Source organism: Dipodomys spectabilis, unplaced genomic scaffold (assembly GCF_019054845.1).
Source record: "Dipodomys spectabilis isolate Male_0828 unplaced genomic scaffold, ASM1905484v1 ptg000002l, whole genome shotgun sequence".
NCBI lineage: Eukaryota > Metazoa > Chordata > Mammalia > Rodentia > Heteromyidae > Dipodomys > Dipodomys spectabilis.
This window is the reverse complement of record NW_024870679.1, coordinates 18579245-18602425: the sequence shown is the minus strand read 5'-3', so window position 1 is coordinate 18602425 and position 23181 is coordinate 18579245. Positions and strand designations below refer to the sequence as shown.

General features: G+C 48.7%; 1 protein-coding gene across 3 annotated transcripts; it reads right to left on the bottom strand.

Moving 5' to 3' along the window:
• Nucleotides 1-415: 415 nt before the first annotated feature.
• On the bottom strand, nucleotides 416-22439 carry Itga10 (integrin subunit alpha 10). 3 transcript variants are annotated; one of them, XM_042681234.1, is made up of 30 exons: nucleotides 22036-22439; nucleotides 18942-19053; nucleotides 16803-16912; nucleotides 16513-16604; nucleotides 16226-16340; nucleotides 14723-14850; nucleotides 14417-14565; nucleotides 13186-13336; nucleotides 12274-12439; nucleotides 12056-12129; nucleotides 11150-11294; nucleotides 10849-10997; nucleotides 10235-10378; nucleotides 9910-10113; nucleotides 9407-9537; nucleotides 8262-8428; nucleotides 8031-8173; nucleotides 7335-7448; nucleotides 7042-7127; nucleotides 4750-4891; nucleotides 4299-4391; nucleotides 4099-4175; nucleotides 3865-3954; nucleotides 2972-3056; nucleotides 2742-2855; nucleotides 2217-2297; nucleotides 1992-2105; nucleotides 1408-1503; nucleotides 751-864; nucleotides 416-481 (listed from the first exon to the last, which is right to left on the bottom strand). In XM_042681234.1, the coding sequence occupies exons 1-30, from the start codon at nucleotides 22085-22087 to the stop codon at nucleotides 416-418; spliced, it is 3504 nt and encodes a 1167-aa protein (XP_042537168.1). In that variant the 5' UTR covers nucleotides 22088-22439. The 3 variants fall into 3 exon arrangements, with proteins under 3 accessions (XP_042537168.1, XP_042537185.1, XP_042537177.1); XM_042681251.1 differs by lacking the exons at nucleotides 16226-16340; nucleotides 16513-16604; nucleotides 16803-16912; nucleotides 18942-19053; XM_042681243.1 differs by lacking the exons at nucleotides 16226-16340; nucleotides 16513-16604; nucleotides 16803-16912; nucleotides 22036-22439 and having other exon boundaries at nucleotides 18942-19050.
• Nucleotides 22440-23181: the final 742 nt, after the last annotated feature.

Genomic DNA, 23181 nt, shown 5'->3' with positions numbered 1-23181 from the left:
ACACACACACACAGCAGGGGAATGGAGGAAGATAACCTGGAGGACTCCTCCTTAACAAAGTATAAGACAGGATAAGGGATTGTGAAAGGAGTCAGGGACACAGGCAAACATTCTTTTGATTACTGGAGATGGGAACAAATAGGCCCCGGAAAACAAAGACCCCAATGTTGACTAGGGAATGGGATCGCAAGGAGGGAAGCCCGGGGTGGAAGGACAGCAGCGTTTTGTGCCAGCCCTTCTTGTCTGAGGTAAAGTCTCATCTCTTGCCAAGAGTATCACCAAGTAAGACTGCAGGTCTGGGGAGAGAGTCCAGAAGCTTCTTCTTGTCCCTGCTGACTTCTCAAACCGCTCTTCTCTTTTCACAAGGCTCTTGAAGAAGCTGCCAGGAATGGGGTTTTGGAGCCTTATTGTACATTCATTGCTCCATGTTCTCTTTTCTTTTTTCCTCCCCTGGTACTTTCTTACGGGCAAAGAAGCCAAGCTATAGAAGAAGAGAGAAGAGCCCTTGGCACGTACCCTGATTGGGACTCTTGCCCGCAGCCCACAGACTGATCTGCAGTCTTCACTTTTGTTCTTCAAAAATATGGGGTTCAGATTTATTTTATTTGGCTTTGTTTAACTCAATCAACATTTGTGTAGTACAGTGCAAGAGATCTGGGCATGATACCAACAGACTATCTAGCTACCTGGCACGAGTCCTGTCCAACTGTGGGTGCCATGCTCCCCATTTCTCATTACACGCGTGCCTACCTTCCACAGGCAGAAGACAAGGAGAGCAAGCAGGAGTAGCCCACCCAGGATGCTGCCGAGAAGGATCCACAGGGAGATGAGGACAGGACGAGTCTGAATCACCTCGAGGAAGTTCTGATGGGAATAGAATTGTGTGTGTGTGTGTGTGTGTGTGTGTGGATGTGCACGCGTGTGTGCATGCACACATGCACAGGTGTCTGTGTCTGCACATGCGCATGCTGAACTCAGGGCCTCTTGTTCTTACTTGGCTTTTTCCACTTAGGGCTGGTGCTCTATCATTTGATAGAGCACCACTTCTGTTTTGTGTTTTTCTTTTAACTTGTGAATTGGAGAAAAGAGTCTGATGGACTTTTCAGCCTGAGATGGCTTGGAACCATGATCCTCAGATCTCAGCCTCCTGAGTAGCTAGGATTACAGGGGTGAGCCACCAGCGCCCAGTAGGAGTTGTTCTTCACATGAAGCATCTATTCAGCTCTCTCAACCCCACATTATAGCAAAGCCTGCCCCCATAGGGAACCTTAATACAGGAATACTAATGCTTATCATTTCTGACTTACCTGCTGCTTCTTAGCAGAGGTATTTTGACTCTGAAAAAGCCTCCTCTCTTACCCCATCCCGTCACCATTGTTTTCACACTCTCATTGTTTTCCAGCCCACCTCACTCCTGCAGGAAGCTTCAGTCAGCTTCAGGACACTGCCTTCCTCTGTTCCCAGCTCAAAGCTGCTCACCACTGTCAGAGACTTGAACTTGGCCTGTGAAGAGTGGTGGGAGGACATGTGAAAAGAGCCATCAGGCTTGTGTCTGTAATTCCACCTGCTTAGGAGGCTGAGATCTAAGCACTATCGCTTGAAGCCTACCTGGGCAGGAAAGCTATGAGATGCCAATTGGCCAGCAAGGAGCTGAAGCGGAGGGGTGGGGTCAAGTGGGAGAGTGCCAACCTTGAGCATAAAAGCTAAATGAGAGCTTAAGGCCTTGAATTCAAGCCCCAGGAGTGGCAGGCAGGCAGGCAGGCAGGCACACATACACACACACACACACACACACACACACACACACACACACACACACACACGCGTTAGGAAGAAGAACATAGAGAAGATTAGAGAGATGAATGACTTGTTCATGGTCCAATAGCCAGCAAGAAGCAAAACTGAAATTTTTACATGGGTTTGTTTACCTCCAAAATGGATGTTAATGTGTCAGACAGAAGCAGGAGGGGAGAAGAGAAGGGAAAGCTTACCCTCCGGAAGAACTCATTGTGGATCAGCCTCAGAACTTCAACAGAGACCTCAGCTCCCTTTGCCAGCTGCCCCAGGTGGCATCTCACCACCTGACACTGCGTGTTGCTCAAATTCTATGAGAAGAGAGACCAGATCAGGATCCTGAAAAAAAGCTTCCCACACTCCCCTCCCCACACCTTGCTCTGCTTGCATTCTTGTTCTGGACACCCACTCCTGATTCATACCAGCCTGTTCGTGTGCTGAAGGTCCTCTGGATGCACAAGGGACCCTGGTGGCTCCGTCAGGTTCTGGACTATGCAGCTTGCCTATGGAAGACCTAACTTGAAACACCCTTCTGAGCCAGAGCCTGGTGGCTCACATCTGTAATCCCAGCTACTCAGGAAGCTGAGACCTGAGGATCATGGTTCAAAGCCAGCCGCGGCAGGAAAGTTCATGAGAATCTTGCCTCTAATTAACCACCAAAAAAGCTGGAAGTAGGAGCTGTGGCTCAAGTGATAGCCTTGAGTAAAAGGAGCTCAGGGACAGTGCCCAGGCCCTGAGTTCAAGCCCCAGGACCAGCACACACATATACACAAGAAATAGATGTTGTTGTTGTTGTTATTATTATTATTATTCTATTAAAAGAAAGATCTCACAGGAAGAGGAGCCCTGAGAGCAGCCAGCCTAGGGAAGTAGTACAAAATCTGGCTTCAGTGAGTTCACCAGCTCAAGGCAGCCAGGTTCCACATGCTCTAGCCCACCAGACTCACATTGCTTGTGACGACTTGGGATAGAGACAGGAAGTAATTGCCCCCATGGGCTGCAGCTGGAAGGAGGGCAGAGAGGATGAGGCCACGGACCACATAACAACCGAGGTTCTGAACCTGGGAGAATTGGAAATGGTAAGGGACACCATTGAAATCCATCAGAGATTCTCTCCATCCTTTCTCCACAGAGCAATTGCTCCTCCCTACCCTCACCCCCACTGTCAGCTTCTCACCCTGAGAGTGGTTTTGAATTCAGGGCCAGGATTCATTGGGAGAGTCCGGTAGGGGTGAACCTCATAGCGGTGCAGAGTGGACTCACTATGTAGACACCAAGTCAGGAAGTACAAGGTGACAGCCAGGACGCAGGGACACAGGGACACAGGATCAGGGAAGGCAGGAACAGCACATGGGAAAAGTGTACAAGGATTAAAAACACATGGAGGGCTGGGAAGGTGGCTCAGTGGTAGAGCGCTTGCCTTGCATGCATGAGGCCCTGGGTTTCATTCCTCAGCACCACATAGCAGAAAAAGCCGGAAGTGGTGCTATGGCTCAAGTGGTAGAGCACTAGCCTTGAGCTGAAGATCTGAGGGACAGCGCCCAGGCCCAGAGTTCAGGCCCCACGACTGACAAAAATAAATAAATAAGCAAATAAATAAATAAGACATGGAATGTAAGTCGGGTGTCAGTGGCACACTCCTGTAATCCTAGTTACTCAGCAGGCTGAGATCTGAGGATCACAGTTCAAAGCCAGTCCGGGCAAGAAAGTCCATGAGACTCTTACCTCCAATAAACCACAAGAAAACCGGAAGTGGTGCTGTGGCTCAAGAGGTAGAGTGCTCGCCTTGAACTGAAGAGCGCAGGGACAGCGCCCAGGCCCAGAGTTCAAGCCCAACAACCAACAAAAATTAAATAGAAAGATAGATAGATAGATAGATAGATAGATAGATAGATAGATAGATAGATAGATAGATAGATAGATAGATAGTTGATCATGAGTAGGAATGAGGACGAAAAGATTTGACATTCGTGTTTCTGGGAACACTGCATCCCATTGGAAGAATGGGAGAAACATAAAGGAAATGAGTCTGGTGCCCCAGCTGTGTCCCAGCCAGAAGTTGGGCCATACCTGGAGAACAGCAGATGAGGCTCATAGTGAAGGTAGGCAGATGTCTGCACTGTATTATCTTGCAGGGTTCCATTTCTCTCCAGGCTGCTGCTGCAGAACCAGGGATGGGGCGGGGGGGGCAGTTCACACACAGGCCCTCCTTAGATACCCGGCTACCGACACAGGGGGCACACCCCTGACCCCAACTTCTAGCCAAGACTCAATAGGAGAGGGAGGAGCTTCCCCTGTCCTCACCTACTGACAGTCAGTCTCACCCAGACCTGGTTCAGAAGGGAGACACAGCTAAACTCAAACTCCAGCAGAAAGGTCACCTAGGGGCAAACCAGAGATTACTTCCTTTAGGAACCCTTGTGTGCCTGAATGATTACCCAGGCCTCCCAGCTCCCAGCCACCGGTTGTCCAGAGCCCTTTCTTCATCCCAAGTCACGACTTACCTTAGCTCCAGCCTGGAAGACCGGATGCCCCATGCTGCAGAGCTGGGCATGAGGGGAACCGGTGGTGCACTCCACTTTTATGGGGCTGTCTCTCTAAAGGCAGAGGAGTGTGGGTGGGGCTACAGCTTGGCTGTACCCTCTCCTACCTACAGCCTTTAAAAACTGAGCCTTTCTTTGAGGCAATCACGCCTATAATCTCAACTATTCAGGTAGCTGAGATTTAAGGATCACCATTCAAAGCCAGCCTGGGCAGGAAAGTCTGTGAGACTTATATATAGTTCCAATTAGCAAAAAGCCAAAAGTGGGGGTGTGGCTCAAGTGGCAGAGTATCACTGGATTGGCATATGCATACACACACACACACACACACACACACACACACTACAAACAAGGTCAAACTCTAATTTTCCCTTTCTTATCTCCTGCTCTCAAATCCCTTTCTCTAAGGTACCTGAGGAGTGAGACTTGCCAAGTGGAGGTTTCTCGAGAAGCTGAGATTTAGGCTAGTGTTGTAGGCATTTTCTTTCCTGTTCTCCAGACTTGCTGACACCAGTACTTTCCGCCTGCCACCTCGAACTACAAATGGAGCCTTCCTGGAAGCGATGGACAAAGGAGAGACCAGGAGATGCCCAGTGATGCCCAACACTCCTGTTATCTGTGGTAAGAAACAATCCCCCCTCCCCCAAGGTGGGCGGGCCTGTACAGAGTCCCAGGGTCACAACAAATTGGAGAGAGACTTGACAAATGGGACTACCTTAAAATAAAAAGCTTCTGCACAGCTAAATCTATCGCAACCAAGCTAGAAAGACAACCAACTAATTGGGAAAAAATATTTACCAGCAATATATCAGACAAGGGGTTAACATCCTGTATATACAGAGAACTCAAGAAACTAATCCCTCCCAAACCTAACAAACCAATTACTAAATGGGCAAGGGAACTAAAGAGAGACTTCTCAGATGAAGAAATAAAAATGGCAAAGAAACACATGAGGAAATGTTCATCATCCCTGGTGGTGAAGGAAATGCAAATAAAGACAACCCTGAGATACCACCTTACCCCAGTCAGAATGTCCCACATCCACAAATCAGCCAACGACAAATGCTGGAGGGGATGTGGAGAAAGAGGAACCCTATTACACTGCTGGTGGGAATGTACACTTATACAACCACTTTGGAAAGCAGTCTGGAGGGTCCTTAGAAAACTAAAGATTGAGGGCTGGGGAGATGGCTCAGTGGTAGAGCACTTGCCTTGCATGCATGAAGCCCTGGGCTCGATTCCTCAGCACCACATAAGCAAAAAGAAAAAAGCTGGAAGTGGCGCTGTGGCTCAAGTGGTAGAGCGCTAGCCTTGAGCTGAAGAGCTGAGGGCAGTGCCCAGGCCCAGAGTTCAGGCCCACGACTGGACCCAAAAAAAAGAAAAAAAAAGAAAACTAAAGATTGACCTCCCTTACAACCCAGCCATACCACTTCTAGGCATCTACCCTGAACAACAGGAACCAATATACAAGGACACGTGCACTTCCATGTTTATTGCACCACTGTTCACAATAGCTAGGATATGGAAACAACCCAGATGCCCCACCACAGATGAATGGATCCAAAAATTGTGGTATCTATACACAATGGAATTTATGCAGCCATTAGAAATGACAAAATAATGGCATTTGCAGGGAAATGGATGGAGCTAGAAGGAATCATGTTGAGCGAGGTAAGCCAAGAGCAAAGAGACAAACGGTACATGGTCTCCCTGATGAGTGGATGCTAAATCCAAAATGTTAGGTGATACAACAAAACTAATGGGACTTAAGAAACAAAGAACTCCCACTCATCTGGTCGAACCACTACTAAATATCCCCATGCTGCTGATCGTATGTATGGTGTATATGTGTACACTGTTATATATTATAGACTGTGATAGACAATTTGCTCCAGGAAAGTTAGAATGAACTTGTGACTTTAAATGAGCATCATTATTCCACAATACTGTGAAATTTGGGAAATTATGTAATCACTTAATCACAATTAAAAAAAAAAAAAGAACCTCAGGGAAGGTAGGGAGGGAAGGGATGGTAGGGGGAAAACAATGGAGGGGGTAACAATGCTCAATAGGAATTGTACTCATTACCTTACTCAGGTAACTGTAACCCTCTATATAGTATCTTTACAATAAAAAATTTAAAAAAAAAAACCTAAAAAAAAAACCTAAATAGCATAAAAAGAATAGGAAAAAAAAAGGCAATGTGGGGACTTTTGATCCTTGAGCTTTGGCAAGGCTATTTCTGCCACATTTTGTGGACCCAAAGGAGTCCCAAGATTCATTGGCATGAAGAAGCAAAGTGATATTGCAAAGGAGTATACATTAAAAATGCTTGGCCATTAAGTAAAACCAAAAAAAAAGAAACAATCCCCCCTCCCCCAAGGTGGGCAGGCCTGTAATCCTTGCTGCTCAGGAGGCTGAGATCAGCAGCTCAGAGACAGCCTGGGCAGACAAATCTAAGACACTCTTACCTCCACTTACCCAGCAAAAAGTGGAAAGTGAAAGTGTGGCTCAAGTGGTAGAGAAAACAGTCTTGAGTGAAAAGCTAAGCAAGAGCACAAGGTTCTGAGTTCAAGTCCTAGAACCAGCACACAGAAAGAAAAGTAACCACACACACACACACACACACACACACACACACACACCCTTTCAAGTTTCCTCTGGCTTATCTCAGATTACCCTATTTGCCCAGTTTATATCCAACCTGGACCCTCTGATGTCCATATTAGCTCGGAGCACCAGGTCAGTGATACATTCATTGTCAGGACCACAGTCTTTTGAGAAGGGGATCTGGAAGAGAGACAAGGTTGGGTCAGGAGGGCTGAGGAGAAGGCAAGGAGAAAGGAATGGAACTTGAGGAAAGTGAAGGAAAAAAGTAGGTGTACTTCGATTAGGGCAGCCCCTCCATCTCCATTCACTCCCCCACCCCTCTCTCTTGAAATCACTGGGTAGGTAGTCCTGGAACCCAGAGGCAAGGTGGAGCTTAGTACTCCTAACCAGTTTTCCTATGAAGGTGGGTGAACTTTCATCCAGCACAGGCCCCGGCTTTGTGGAGTTGTCCACAGCAAAGGTCACAGTCAAGGCCACCGGCCGGAGATAATCTGAGGTATCCTGTGGGAGATCCAAGTCAGACATGGTGAGGAACCAGGTTCTGGGTACAACTCCAGTCCCTGGTAAAATGTACTGCTGAAATGATCATTAATGGAGAACTTTCCGTGTACTAGGCACTGTGCTAAGGTTTTAAAAATACTTCTGAAATTGCCTACTTTGTTCTTTGTGCTAGTACTGGGGCTTGAACTCAGAGCCTAGGCATTGTCCCTTCGCTTTTTTGATCAAGGCTGGTGCTCTCAAGCCACAGCTACACTTCTGCTGTTTTGCTGGTTCATTGTAAATAAGAGTCTCCTGCCTGGGCTGGCTTTGAACCACGATCCTCAGATCTCAGCCTCTTAAGTAGCTAGGATGACAGGCGTGAGCCACCAGTGATACAACTTCAGTGAACTAGTTACTATTATTGCAGACAAGGAAACTGAGTGTTGGATGTGAAGTGACATGGGAGAGTTGCCAGTGATGAACAGCAGGATTCAAATGCCCATCTGAATCATCTTCCATTCCCTGCTTCTGCGTTCTTGCTGATTCTCACCCTTGCTGGGACCTGCCTGCTCCTTTTGCAGTGAGGCCCCGCCCCCTGCTCACCAGCACGTGGAAGCAGAGCTGCTCACAGGTGACATTTCCCACACTGAGTCGGAGCCGTCGAGGAGACAGCCGCTGGCCAGAGCCATCAAAAGCCGCCCGGACCCCGGCTGTCCATTCATCCAGCGATGCGGTGAATCTTATGTCTGAATGGAAGAGGCAAGGGTGAGCATGGAGGTGGATGCAGAGCTCTGCGAGAGGGGTGGGGCAGGGGCTGAGGATTGAGTCACACACCGAATTGGCGATCCCAGCGGCCAGGGGTGCCAGACGTCACTTGGAAGCAAAGGACTGCGGTCAGGCAAGCAGCATCCTGGCCTCGCCGCCTACAGTCCCTCTGAACCACGCTGATGGCTGCCGGGGTCACATTGAGTGATGGAGCCAAGTGGACAATGGGTCTGGAGCTGGGACCAGGGCAGGGAAGATACTCTAGCCGCAAAAGGAGAAGCCTTTGGACAGCCGGAGTCTGGGGGCTCACACCTATAATCCTAGCCATTCAGGAGACTGAGATCTGAGATTCAAAGGTGGAAGCCAACCCAGGTAGGGAAGTCCATGAGACTCTTATTTTCAATGAGCCACCAAAAAATAAATAAAAGCTGGAAATGGAGGTGTGACTTCAAGGGGAGAGCCAGGCCTGAGAGAAAAATCACAGGCCTGAGTTCAAGCTCCACTACTGGCACAAAGAAAAGGGGGGAGAAAGGTATGAGCCCAGGCTGGGGATAGAACTCATGTATTTGCTGACTGTGCATGAGGCGCTGGAGGGACCCCTGCACCAAAAGAAGGAAGAGTAGGAGCAGGAGAAAAAGAAGAAAAAACAAGTACCACCTTGGTGCTTTCCTTCCTATGGTCAGAACAAAGAATGAGTTGGGTGCTGGTGCTGGTCATCTAGCCACTCAGGAAGCTGAGATCTGAGGATCACAGTTCAAAGCCAACCCAGGCAGGCAAATCTGAGAGACTCTTATCTCAAGTCAACCAATAAAAAGCTGGAAGTGGAGGTGTGATTCAAGTGGTCTTAAAAGAAAAAGCCAGGCAAGAGCATGTGGTCCTGGGTTTAAGCCCCAGGACCTGCGTGTGCATGTGCGTACGCGTGTGAGCACACACACACACACACACACACACACACAGAGTCAGATAACAGATTCAATGAAGTAAACACCTAGATTGACTGATTTGACTTTTACAATAAACCATAAGTTTTCATCCTATAAACTTGGGATGTAGGAGAAGATGACCAAGAAACCCAAATCTAAGTCTCTGACTTAGATGTGTCCTGTGCTTCTATGCAGTGCTTCCCCTGCTACCAGAACCAGACCCCCTCACCTGCCCCCCACTACAAGAACCAGAACCAGAACCCCCCCCACACCAGAACCAGAGCCCCTCACCTGAGTAGGATGGCTGCCCCATGGGCACCCACAGCCACGTCTACCAGATCGTCTCCATCCAGATCTAACCGCCCATCCACACTTCGGCCAAAGTAGCTGAGGGTCTGTGGCATGGAGGCAGCAGCAATCCGCTGGGTGGAAGAGAATGGAGACTGAGGCAGGGACTCACAGACCTGCTTCTTAGATTTTCTGCCAGGCCCTCCCTCCCTCCCTCCCTACTTTCTTTCCTTCCTTCCTTCCTTCCTTCCCTTAATTTTTTTTTCCTTATGCAGGTACTAGGGCTTGAACTCAGAGCCTAGGCACTGTTCCTGAGTTTCTTTCCACTCAAGGCTGGAGCTCTAGCGCTTAAGTCACATCTCCACTGCAGGCTTTTTGATGGTTCATTAGGAATAACAGACTCATTTTCTTGCCTGGCCTGACTTCCAGTCTTGATCCTTAGATCTCAACCTTCTGAGTAGCTACGGGTCCAGGTGTGTCCCCCACTTGTTCTGGGCATTCCTGACCTGGGCAGCATGAGGTCTGACTCCCCTCTTAGTTCCATGGTAGAGATACAGCGCTCCTTGGTGTCCATCCTCCAGAGGTGCTCCCACAGCCACATCGGCAAAACCATCTTGGTTCAGATCAGGAAGAGCTCCCATGGCAAAACCAAACCGAGCGTCCTGGGAGACTGCCGGCTCAAGTGTTTCTTGGAGCATCAGCAAAGACTGCTGGTGGAGTGAGCGCACAGGAAACGCACATTTGACATTCCTGCCCCCTCCAGGAGGGATGTGCCATCCTCTTTCCATCCACCCCCATCCATCAAGTCCTATGTGATACCGGAAGTCTCACCTGACCCACAGCATACACATACACACGTCCTGTCTCCTTGTTCTGGGGTCCCAGGAACATGGGAGCAGCCACAAGTAAGACGTCTGTTGTTCCATCGCTATCCGTATCCAAAGGGCAAAGTTCACTGCCAAAGTAGGAGCCAATCTGGGAAGTGATGAGTGGTAGTGACCCCAGAGGAAAGGGAAGGTAATATGGACAAGCGGCCTCAGCAGGAAACGTGCACCAATCTGCCAATATGATCCTCACATCCCTAATAAACTCTGCCCACCAAAATTCACACTTTCTACCATTTGTGCGCTTTCTCTCTCTCTTGGCTCTCTCTGTCTGTCTGTCTCTGTCTCTGCTTTTGGGTGATGGGAGGTAAGTGCCTAGTGGACTTTCCTGCTTGGCTTGGCTTTAAACTATGATTCTTATATCTCGGTTTACTGAATGGCACCCGTGCCCTGGCTCCTCAACCCTTCTTTAAAAAAAAAAATATATATTGTTATTATAAAGGCGGTGTGCAGAGAGGTTACAGTTACGTAAGTCAGGTAAAGAGCACGTTTGTATTTGGACAGTGTCATCCCTTCCCTCGCTCCCCCCCCCCCCACCCCCAACCCTTCAGGATGGCATACCTGTTCCCCCTGGAGGCTCTGGAAGACCCGCACAGCCCCATCTTTCTTCAGCTGGAAGGCAATCACTTTTCCTCGATGTCTGAACCTAGGAGCCCCTGAGAGAAAGAGGCGGCGTCCACTCCGCAGAAGCATGGAGGAAACAGAGTAACCTAGAAGAGAACAAGGCATCCAAGAGAAAAGGGGGGAAGGAGGCTCAGAGTGGAGGGGGCGTCTCAAAGACACAGGAGATGTGGGGATAACAGCACAAGCTGAGAGGCAGGCCCTCTAGGTCCCCTCTCTCTCGCAGTCCCCTTCTGCTCACCCAAATAGGCTGCATGGTTCTGAAATTCAGGGGGAAACTCATCCTCCAGGGCTGTACGTGGAGGGAAAAGGCGGCGACCTTCTTCAAGCCAGAGCACTGAGCCGCCCCAGTCATAGGCGCCCACCATCCCAAAAAGAATCCCATCCTGCAGGGAAGAACCAGGTGGAGTTATTGAGAAGGCAGTCTGGAATAAGGAGAAAAAAGTCAGCTGGGACACTAGTGGCTAACACCTGTAATCCTAGATAGGAAGCTGAGGTCTGAGGATTGTGGTTCAAAGTCAGCCTGGGCAGAAAAATCCCAGAGACCCTTATCTCCAATTAACCAGTCAAAAGCCAGAAGTGGAGTTGTGGCTCAAGTGAAAGAGTGCCAGCCTTGAGTGGAAAAGGTGAATGAGAGCATGAGGCCTTAAGTTCAAGCCCTAGTACTGACAGAGGAGGGAAGAGGGGGGTGAGGAGGAAGTAGAGAAAGAAGAGGAGGAGGTGGAGGAGGAGGAGGAGGAGGGAAGGAAGGAAAGAAGAAAGGAAGGAAGGAAGGAGGGAGAGAGGAGGGAGGGAGGGAAGGAAGGAGGGAGGGTAGAAGGAAGGAAAGAAGGGAAGGAAAGAAAAGAAAAAAATTGGAGGGACCCATAACTGAATCCTTTTTTTTTTTTTTTTTTTTTTTTTGTCTTTTCTTTTTTGGTACTGGGGATTGAATCCAGGACGTTGCACTTGCTAGGCAAGTGCTTTGCCACTGAGCTACATCCCAGCCCGCTGAATCCTTTTTTTTAAGGCCTGAAACCAGGATTCCACTCTGTACCTGACGCTTTTGCTCATTGGCTGACACTCTACCAACAGAGCCATGCCTCCAACTCCTCATAAGTGAATCTGAGGCTGGGAGCTGGCATGGAGGGGTCAGAGTCTGTCCAACCTTTAGCCGATGAGTGGAGAAGCCAATCTGAGACATTTCCAGCCCAAAGGAACTTTCATTTTCTCCATGGGACCCTTGTGAATGAGAAAACAGCAGCATGCTATTCAGAAGAAGACAGTTCCCTTTTGACCTACACATTTCATTCTGGAACCCCACTTATTCTCCAGCCCTATCCCCGACACACACTGCCACCTCCCATTTTCTGGGGCAAGCAGTACCCTCAAGGCCAAAAATTCGGTCTCCTAGGGCATCCACAATGTCTGTTAGCGCAGCCTCATCAGTGACATTGAAGAAGAAACGCTCGTCTGGATCGCTGGCGATGGCTCTGATTTCTCGCAGGAAAGCGCTGGGGTCTCGCTGCCGTCGGAGGTAATGACCAAGGACCTGAGGCCAAGACAGCAAGATGGCATCTGTTACATAATGGAATTTACTCATGTACCAGGAAGAATGAGATTCCATCATTTACATACAAATGGATAGGTCTGGAAAAAATTTATTTTGTTTTTGGTTGTGGGGCCTGAACTCTGGGCCTGGGCGCTGTCCCTGCACTCTTCAGCTCAAGGCGAGCACTCTACCGCTTGAGCCACAGCCCCACTTCTGGTTTTCTGGTGGTTTATTGGAGATAAGAGTCTCATGGACTTTCCTGCCCAGGCTGGCTTTGAACTGCAATCCTCAGATCTCAGCCTCCTGAGTAGCTAAGATTACAGGCACGAGCTACCAGCGCCCAGTGGAAAAAAAATTATTTTAAGTGAAGTAATTCAGGCTCAGAGAAATGAAGGACACATGCTTTCTCTCATATATGGAAGTTCAATGTAAATGATGTGAAAATGGAACCAGGAAAGTTGAAGGGGTGGGTGGGATTGGGAGAGATGAGGGAGAAAGATCAAAGTGATGTGGATGACATTGAATTGAAACCTATTTGTACAACTACTTAATGATAAAGAAAACAAGAAAAAGAAAATACAAGAAAGACAAAAGGATGGTGCCCATTCTCTGTGAAGTAAGGAGTGACAGAACAATACCATCTAAAAGGAAGGGAGGGAGGCAGGGCTAAAGACCGGGAGGTAGTTAAGGCCTCTATTCTTCAAGTTCATAATCTTTAATCCTTCTAGATCCAGAGTGGTTCTCACCGCAATTCCATAGCGGGTCACCCTGCCTGCCTCACAGGCCTCCAGCGCTGCAGGAAGATCCTCCCCATCATGTGACTCTCCATCTGTGACAACGACCAGTAGCCTGGCGGCTTCTGGTCGGCCACCCCGGGACTGGCTGAATCCCTCGGTGCTGAAAGGAGAGAGAAATGAATGACGCACAATCACACGTACACACACATACAATTTCCTCTGTGTGTGTGTGTGTGTGTGTGTGTGTGTGTGTGTGTGTGTTAGCATTCTACCACTTGAGTCACAGCTCCACTTCTGGTTTGTTTTTTTTTTTTGGTGGTTAATTAGAAATAAGAGTCTCACAGACTATTCTGCCTTTGGCTGGCTTCGAACCTCGGTCCTCAGATCTTAGCCCCCTGAGTAGCTAGGATTACAGACACGAGTCACTGGCACCTGGCACACATAAAATGTAATGCTATCAGTAATTCACTGAGGTCAGGCATGTTGTCTTTCCAGCCATTTCCCAACAATGTCTAACATGGAAACAGGCACAGAATCAATGAAGCACAGCTCAAGATTTGAATGCCACAGAACATCAAGAATGCACCACACAAGTGCAAATGATCACAAACTGCATTCATTCAACAAATACTGGATTTGAGAAGACAACTGTCTTCAAGTCAGGATCAAGTCAGGAGGGTCTCCCAGGCATGAGTTTTAGATCAGGCTTGCAAAGAAGGCTAGAGCATGAGTGGGGAAGAAGCTGAGAGCCACAGTCCCAGTTAGAGTAGAGGGCTGGAGTACTGTCTACAGAGATAAATAAAGACATGGAAGTCAGAAACAATAGCTCACCCCTGTAAATCCTAGCTACTCAGGAGGCTGAGATCTGAGGATCATGGTTCAAAGCCAGCAAGGCTAGAAAAGTCCATGAGACTTTTATCTCCTACCAACCACCAAAAAGTCAGAAGTAGAAGTATAGCTCAAGTGGTAAAGTGCTAGCCTTGATCAAAAACCTTAAGGAGAGCCCAGGCCTTAACTTGTTCAAGCCCCACTACAGGTGCACACGTACACCCAACCTAGACCCTGTGTAGAAATACAAGAGGGAATGCAATCACAACTTAGCTTTCCTCCATGCACATGTGGTGTGCACAGAGACAAGCATGCCAGTGTCCTGCTACATACACATTACCTGCCAAGCGGCCCCACCCCCTTTCCATCCTTCATGGCCCCGCCCTCCTACATGCCCCTCCCACAGCCTCACCAGGCCACCATTATTGCTTGAGCAGTCTTGGTTTCTCTGCCCTCCCGCCGACTGAGGTTCCTCGCTGCTCTCACCACTTCTTCCTTGGTCCGAAAATCTCCGAGGGACCACTCATGGGCAGGGCTCTCCCCATACTGCACCAGCCCCACCTGACAAGAGCATGTGCACCCCGTGGGATGAATGTGGGAAGGGAGTGGAGGAGGGAGAGACAGAGGGGAGAGAAGGGAGATGAACATCTGGATACGATGGAAGGTGTGGCCTGCATTTCCCTCTTCCCCCAAGCCTGTCCATATTGCCTGCACTAACCTGTATCTGCTCAGGATCGATGAACAGTCTCCCTACCAGCCTCCGCAGGAAAGTCTGAACTTCAGACCAGGGGTAGATGCTGTTGGAGCCATCCAAGACAATAACAACGTCCATGTATGTGGGGCAGCCTAGGAGGAAGGGTGCAGTAAGGGGAAACACAGACTGAGGCAGAAATCCTGGGACAGGAGACTCAGTTCAAACCTATATTAGGTACTTTGTGTGTGTGTGTGTGTGTGTGTGTGTGTGTGTGTGTGTGTGTGTCCTGGGCTTGAACTCAGGGCCTAGACACTGTCCCTTAGCTTTTTCATTCAAGACTGGTATTCTATCTCTCAAGCCGCAGCTCCATTTCTGGCCTTTTGGTCATAAATTGGATGTAAGAGTTCCATGGACTTTTCTACCCATGCTGGCTTTGAACTTCAATCTTCAGATCTCAGCTTCCTAAGTAGTTAGGATTTCATGCATGAGTCACTATGCCAGCCACTGGGCTTGAACTCAGAGCCTGGGTACTGTCCCTGAGCTCTTTTGTTACAAGCTAGTGCTTTACCACTTTGAGCCAAAGCTCCACTTCCATTTTCTGAGTGGTCCTGGGGACTTTTCTGCCCAGTCTAACTTTGAACCATGATCCTCAGACCTCAGCCTCCTGAGTAGCTAGGATTAGAGCAGTAGGTGGGCTTTAAACTCTTTTTTTTTTTTCTTTTTGCCAGTCCTAACTCAGGACTTAGACACTGTTCCTGAACTTCTTTAGCTTAAGGCTACCACTCTACCACTTGAGCCACAGCATCACTTCCAGCTTTTTCTGTGTATGTGGTACTGAGGAATGGAATCCAGGGCTTCAAGCATACTAGGCAAGCACTCTACCACTAAGCCACATTCCCACCCCTCAGTTTGTTGATTACCATTATGCCCCACTGGCACCACCAAGCTAGTTGGTGGAAAATAAACAAAAGGAAAAAGAGGTATGAAAATAGGAGAATGGAGACTTGAACGTCATGGCAAAGGCATACAGAGTGGAGGGTTGAGTTTTTTAATTAATTAGACCAGATCAGGAAGTCTTGGTGCCTTGGTAAGGGGTCTAAACTCTATAATGTGTTAGGAAACAAGGGGTGGTGGTTTGCAGGAACAATAGGTAGCAACAGACATAGCCATGCAAATTCCCCTGCAAATTATCAACCTCCCCCTTTTTTTTTTTTTTAATGCCAGTCCTGGGGCTTGAACTCAGGGCCTGGACACTGTCCCTGAGCTTTTATGGTCAAGGTTAGTGCTCCACCATTTGAGCCACAGCTCCACTTCCAGCTTTTTTGCAAGCTAACGGGAGCTAAGAATCTCACAGCCTTTCCTGCCCAGGCTGGCTTTGAGTCTCAATCCTCAAGTCTCATCCTCCTGTATAACTAGGATTACAGGCATGAGCCGCCGTGCCTGGCAGTCATACCCTTTTTGAGCCATATTTCCCCGCCCAGGACCCCTTTCTGGGCACTTGGTCCTCAGGCCTTTCCTCAGACTCACGCTGGGCAGTGGGCGCCAGGGTTTCCCGGGGCTGGAAGGAGGCATCCACGAGGGCACACAGTCCAGAACTGAAGACAGAGGTGCCGCAGGCACGAGACCAGAGCGGGGCGCAGGCCTGGAGTCGGAGGAGGAAACAGTGACCCCCCCAGGTTCGAGCACCCCAGAACATGCTGGAGACAGAGGAGACCTCTAGCCCGCTGGCTGAGCTTCTCCTCAACCGGCCCTCTCCCAGACCTTTTGCCTAGCGGGCCTCCACAGACCCAGCCACCACCCTCTCTGTGGCTCACCAGGAACTCTCCATCATCAGCTGTGCTGAGCAGAGACATCCCTAAGTGCATGTTCACAGCTGGATGAGAGGAATTTCCCAGTGGACAGTGACCTGGGAGGCGGGGAGTAGACGAGAACATGGGTGCTGGTGCTTGACTTCATGATGGTTAGGTAGGGAATGAGAGGGGATCAGTACCCAGGTGAGGACCGAAGGGGGTGGGTTATGGAGGCAAAGAAGATGCTGGATACAGGGTCAAAGTTACAAGGGCAATAGGGGTCAAGAATGGGAGATGGTCAGACATCTTCTTACCCAAGTGGCTTTTGACACATGAAGCATTGTGAGTTACCCCTACAGAGCAGCGATAAACATCCCCAGTCCGGTCACCGGACGGGCCAGCCCAGGGGGCGCCCACAAGCATCCTGGAAGGAAGGATGTAAATATGGGCATAGGGTAACTCTTTTGGAGTCCCTTTAAAGTGTCATAGACATAACTCTTTATTTATCTAAGCCAAAGGGAAAGTTCAAAGATTTGAACCCCAATCACCTTATAAAAGTTACTATCTTGGGCTGGGAAGGTGGCTCAGTGGTAGAGCGCTTGCCTTGCATGCCTGAGGCCCTGGGTTCGATTCCTCAGCACCACATAAGCAAAAAGAAAAAAGCCGGAAGTGGGACTGTGGTTCAAGCAGTAGAGTGCTAGCCTTGAGCTGAAGAGCTGAGGGACAGCGCCCTGGCCCAGAATTCAGGTCCCACAACTGGACCCCCCCAAAAAAATTATCTTTAATTAGTGTGTAAAGGGGGTCTCATTTTCATGTATGAGTACACCCAGCCACTTTTTTGGCTTTGGTTTTGTGTGTGTGTGTTAGTACTGGGGCTTGAACTCTGCTTTTGCTTAGCCTTTTCTGCTCAAGGCTGTCACTTTGACTTGAGCCATACTTCCACTTCTGGATTTTTGGTGGTTAGTTGGAGATAAAAAAATGGGCTGGGGCTGGGAAGGTGGCTCAGTGGTAGAGCGCTTGCCTTGCATGCCTGAGGCCCTGGGTTTGATTCCCCAGCACCACATAAGCAAAAAGAAAAAAGCCGGAAGTGGCACTGTGGCTCAAGTGGAAGAGCGCTAGCCTTGAGCTGAAGAGCTGAGGGACAGTGCCCAGGCCCAGAGTTCAGGCCCCACGACCGGACCCAAAAAAAAAAATGTCTGGTCTGGGTGCCAGTGGTTCAAGCCTAACAGTATTAGCTACTCAGGAGGCCAAGATCTGAGGATGCAGGTCCAAAGCCATTTTGGGCAGGAATGTCCTTGAGACTCATCTCCAAAGACCAAAAAAGCCAGAAGTGGATCTATGACTCAAGTGGTAGAGTGCTAGCCTTAAACACAAAAGCTAAGGGGCAGCACCCAGGCCCTGAGTTCAAGCTCCAGGATCAGCACATACAACATACAATTCACACACACACACACACACACACACACACACACACACACACACACAATCTCGTAGATTTGCCTTTCCAGGCTAGATTCTTTTTTCTTTTTCTTTTTTTAGTTGGTCATGAGGTTTGAATTCAGAGCCTAGGTACCATCCATGAGCTTTTTTGCTCAAAGCTAGCACTCTACCATGAGCCACAGCATCACTTCCAGTTTTCTGGTGGTTTGGAGATAAGAGTCTCATGGACTTTCCTGTCTGTTCTGGCTTGAAACCACCATCCTCAGATCTCAGTCTCCTGAGTAGCTAAGATTATAGGTGTGAGCCACCAGTGCCCAGCTTTAGTTTTTTTGTTTGTTTGTTTTTGTCAGTCATGGGGTTTGAACTCTGGGCCTGAGTGCTGTCCCTCAGCTCTTCAGCTCAAGTCCAGTGCTCTACCACTTGAGTCACAGCACCACTTCCAGTTTTCTGAGTGGTTTATTGGAGATAAGAGTCTCATGGAGTTTCTTGCCTGGGCTGGCTTTGAACCATGATCCTCAGATCTCAGCCTCCTGAGTAGCTAGGATTCTAGGCATGAGCCACTGGTGCCCGGCTTTTTAGGTTCTTTTTAAATTGTCTTTTTTTTTTTTCCTGTTTTGGTACTGGGGATAGAACTCATAACATCACAATTCTTTTTTTTTTTTTGCCAGTCCTGGGCTTGAACTTCAAGGCCTGGGTACTGTCCCTGAGCCTTTCTGTGCTCAAGGCTAGCATTCTACCACTTAAGCCACAGTCCCACTTCTGGCTATTTCAGTTTGTGTGGTAGGGAGGAATTGAACCCAGGGCTTCATGCATGCTAGGCAAGCACTCTACCACTAAGCCACATTCCCAGCCCTGTTTTTGTTAACTGCTTTGAACTGCAGTCCTCAGATCTCAGCCTCTTGAGAAACTAGGATTATGGGCGTGAGCCACTGGACCTGACTACAGAGCTATCTATCTTGCCTCCTCTTGTTCAGCTATGTCCCAATCCCATGGCCTTCTGGTTTCTTCCTCACCATCGCTGTCCACCTCCAACATGTTGTAAGACACTGTATCCAAATTCGGCTTCTGGTGGCCCGGTGAACAGACGTGGGTGATACACATCCAGGTTAAACGATGTGCAGAGAGCTGTTGGGCCAAGATAATAAGGTTAGGGCTGGGAAGGTGGCTCAGTGGTAGAGCGCTTGCCTTGCATGCATGAGGCCCTGGGTTCGATTCCTCAGCACCACATAAGCAGAAAATAAAAAAGCCGGAAGTGGTGCTGTGGTTCAAGCGGTAGAGTGCTAGCCTTGAGCTGAAGAGCTGAGGGACAGTGCCCAGGCCCAGAGTTCAGGCCCAACGACCGGACCCAAAAAAAAAAAAAAAAGATAATAAAGTTAGCATGGCTGGTCAGGGAAGGACCAGACATAGGCCATAGAGAAGACATGTGGAAATGTCTGGAGTTTGTTTTGTTTTCTTGTACCCAAGGCCTTTGGCAGGTTAGGCAAGTGCTTTACCACTTGAGGTATGCTTTTGTGTGTGTGTGTATGTGTGTGTGTGTGTGTGTGTGTGTGTGTGTGTGTGTGTCCATATAGGGGCTTGAACTCAGGACCTCTCCATCTCATTTAGGTTTTTTGCTCAAGGCTGACACTCTGCCACTTGAGCCACACCTCCACTTCCAGCTTTTTGGTGGTTAATTGTAAATAACAGTGTGACAGACTTTCATGCCTTTGAACCTTGATCCTTAGATCTCAACTTCCTGACTAGCTAGGATTACAACAGATGTGAGCCACTGACACCCAGCTTGTTTGTATTTTGGTTTTGATATAGAGTCTTACTATATAGTCTTGGCTGGGCTCAAACTCAGGATCTTCCTGTCTCTGCTTGTCAGATTGCTAGAACCTCAGCCTGGTTTGGAAATATCTGTGTGTGGGGGGCACACATGCACGTGCGAGTACACATGTCATACTGGGGCTTGAACTCAGAACCTTGTGCTCTCACTTCGCTTTTTTTTTTTTTTGGTCCGGTCGTGGGGCCTGAACTCTGGGCCTGGGCGCTGTCCCTCAGCTCTTCAGCTCAAGACTAGTGCCCTACCACTTGAGCCACAGCGCCACTTCCGGCTTTTTTCTTTTTGGTTATGTGGTGCTGAGGAATCAAACCCAGGGCGTCAGGCATGCAAGGCAAACACTCTACCACTGAGCCACCTTCCCAGCCCCTCACTTTGCTTTTTTGTGCTCCAGGCTGGCACTCTACCTCTTGAGCTAAACCCTTACTTCTGGCTTTTTGTTGGTTAATCAAAGTCTCATGGTCTTTTCTGTGCAGGCTGACTTGTAACTGTGATCTTCAGATGTCAGCCTCTTGAGTATTCAGGATTACAGGCATGAGCCACAGCACCCAGCTTGGGAATATCCGACTCTTAATGTGTGCCTATTTCTTCTGAACTCTCCAGTCTCTGTCATATACTCAGAGCCTGACATGGAAGAATCCTGCCTCTGTGTGGGTCTGTGGCCCTTGGCCACACTGATGCACAGCTGTATTTTCATTCCCTCTCCTGAAATCTCATTCACAGACATGTCTGGAAAGGTCAAGTTACTCTTTTCCCCATTAGTCCTCCTACATATCCTCTTCAAATTGTGAGGGTCCAAGAAAACCTTCCTCCAGCCCCTGAATACCATGGTTTCCATTTTTTTTTTCTCCCAAACCCAGGACCATAGAGACATAATAAGAAGACAGAACAAGGGGGCTCTCCATCTGTCTCTTGTCTTTAGTAGCATTGTCAGTCTGGCACTTGCTCCCGATGTCTAGGCCCCTGGTTGCTTCCAGCCCTGGAAACCTCAATGGTAATTAACTGGGCAGGGCCATGCACTGCCCATACACAGTTCGCCATCAGCCCAGTCCAGAGGCTCATCACCCCTCCACGCTCCTCACAATCCCCTTCCTTTTTAATTCCACCCACCAAATTGCCCCTTACCTACCTCCCACAGTTCCCTGCAACTCTGCCCACTTTAAAGACCCCTACCACCGCAATTATGTCCTGGCTGATTCTTCTCTTTTGACCCCAATTCCCTTAAAATCAGAGCTGTTATTTTAGGAAACAAAGATTATAGGGCACTGGACAAGGAAAAATTCCACGCCTCATTCCTCCCTAGGTTCTCTTCTCAATTATGTCTTGCTTTTTATTTGCAAGCCAGTCAGCAAGTTTATCCCACCAATAAAATAACAAGAGCTATGGCGCTAACTCAAAACATGCTCACTTTCAAAAAGGTATTTTCTATGCAAGCCTTTTTGCATTCAGGAGACCGGCAGGGTGGTACGACAGGGAACCACAGCGCATGGGTTAGCTGAACCAGGTCTGACCACATAGCGAGGCAGTTACGCCTTCCGCCCCAAGCATAACCGAGGGGAGGGAGAGAGAGCAGGAATCAGACTTGCCACTTGCATTTCTCTTCTGCTTCCCCATTCCCATAGGACTTAAGACAAAGGTTTTAGAGAATCAGGTACAAATTTGCCTTTGTGGGGTACCAGGGCTTGAACTCAGGACTCAGGTGCTATCCCTTTGCTTTTCAAGGCTGGCACTCTACCTCTTGAGCTATGCCTTCTGCTTACAGCTTCTTTGCTGATTAACTGGAGAGAAGAGTCTCAGGGACTTTCCTGCCCGAGCTGGCTTTGAACCTGGATCTTCAGATCTCAGCCTCCTGAGTAGCTAGGATGACAGCTGAGCCACCTTGCTCAGCTGTTAGGTACAAATCTTATGCAAGGCTCCTGAGACTCATGTAGGGACACAGGAATATACACAAAGGTACGGAATGTACAATCAGTATTTATTTTTTTTGGTCCAGTTGTGGGCCTGAACTCTGGGCTTGGGCGCTGTCTCTCAGCTCTTCTACCACTTGAGACACAGCACCACTTCTGCCTTTTTTTTTCTGCTTATGTGGTGCTGAGGAATCGAACCCAGGGCCTCATACATGCAAGGCAAGTGCTCTACCACTGAGCCACCTTCCCAGCCCCTGCACAATCAGTATTAACCTCCTACCTTATCTCCCAAAGAATATTAACTCCCCAGGGATCCCCATTCCAAACAATCCATGTCCTCTCCGTTCCCACAGAATCGAAGATACTGCGTTCCCTCACCTGTCAGTAGCATCAGGGGTAAGAACAGGTGAAGGAAGAGGGTGAGCTCCATGCTGGGTCCTTGTGCCCTGCGTGAGAAGTCCTCTGTGCCCGCGTCCCTCTCCCTCTCTGTTTTCTTTACTTTCCCTCCTATCCTGCCCCCTCCCACTGGCAGCTAAAAATAAAGTTGGAAGGAATGGGAGGAGGGGTGGCGGGAAACTGTGGGGAGCCCCAGCCCAGGGCCTGGAAGGCTGAGGGCTCTGTCTAGTTCTCTGCCTTTGTGCTGCCCCCTGGAGGCCTCATTTCAGTGTCTAAAGAACACTTTTTTTTTCTTTTTCTTTTTTTTAAAAGTCAGTACTGAGGGTGAACTCAGGGGGCCTGTGCACTGTCCCTGAGCTTCTTTTGCTCAAGGCTAGTGCTCTACCTCTTGAGCCACAGCTCCACTTCTGACTTTTTTTAAAAGTAGTTTATTGAAGATGAGATTCTCACAGACTTTCCTGCACAGGCTGGCTTCAGACCACATTCCTCGGATCTCAGCCTCCTGAGTAACTAGGATTCTAGGCGTGAGCCACTGGTGCCTGGCTTGAGAACAGTTCTCACCATCTTTGTTGCTTCTTTTTCTTTTCCACAGGTCCATAATGGTTTCCTCAAATTTGGAAGTGAGAGACAAGATTCTTTTCACTTTCTTATTTATCTCTACTTTAGGTATACAAAATAAAAGCTGATAGCAGTGGCATAATTTCCCCCCTACCCAGAAGAATCACAGTGTTTGAAGACACAATTCCCAAACCAGACCTTGGCAGCCCAGGGCACTGCATGCAGTTCATGGCTCCCAGCATGTGCAGCCCTGTGGTGTTTGGAGGAACAAGTTCACATATCTATGAATGAGCATGAGCTGTGTTTTGCAATCCTCAGATCTCAACCTCCTGACTAGGTAGGGTTACAAGTCAAAGCCACTGGCACTGAGCATCAACATCTCAGCTGTGGGAACCATAGATCTTCCTAGCTTTCAGCATGTCTGTCATGTAGAATTTCCCCGCTGCACACTGTATGTGAAAATGTGTGGCCAATACCATGGAAAACCCAAAGTATAATAACAGGAATAGGGGTTGTCAAATGACCAGAACAAAAGGGACACCACATCAAATGCCAATGAACAGTTGAGTA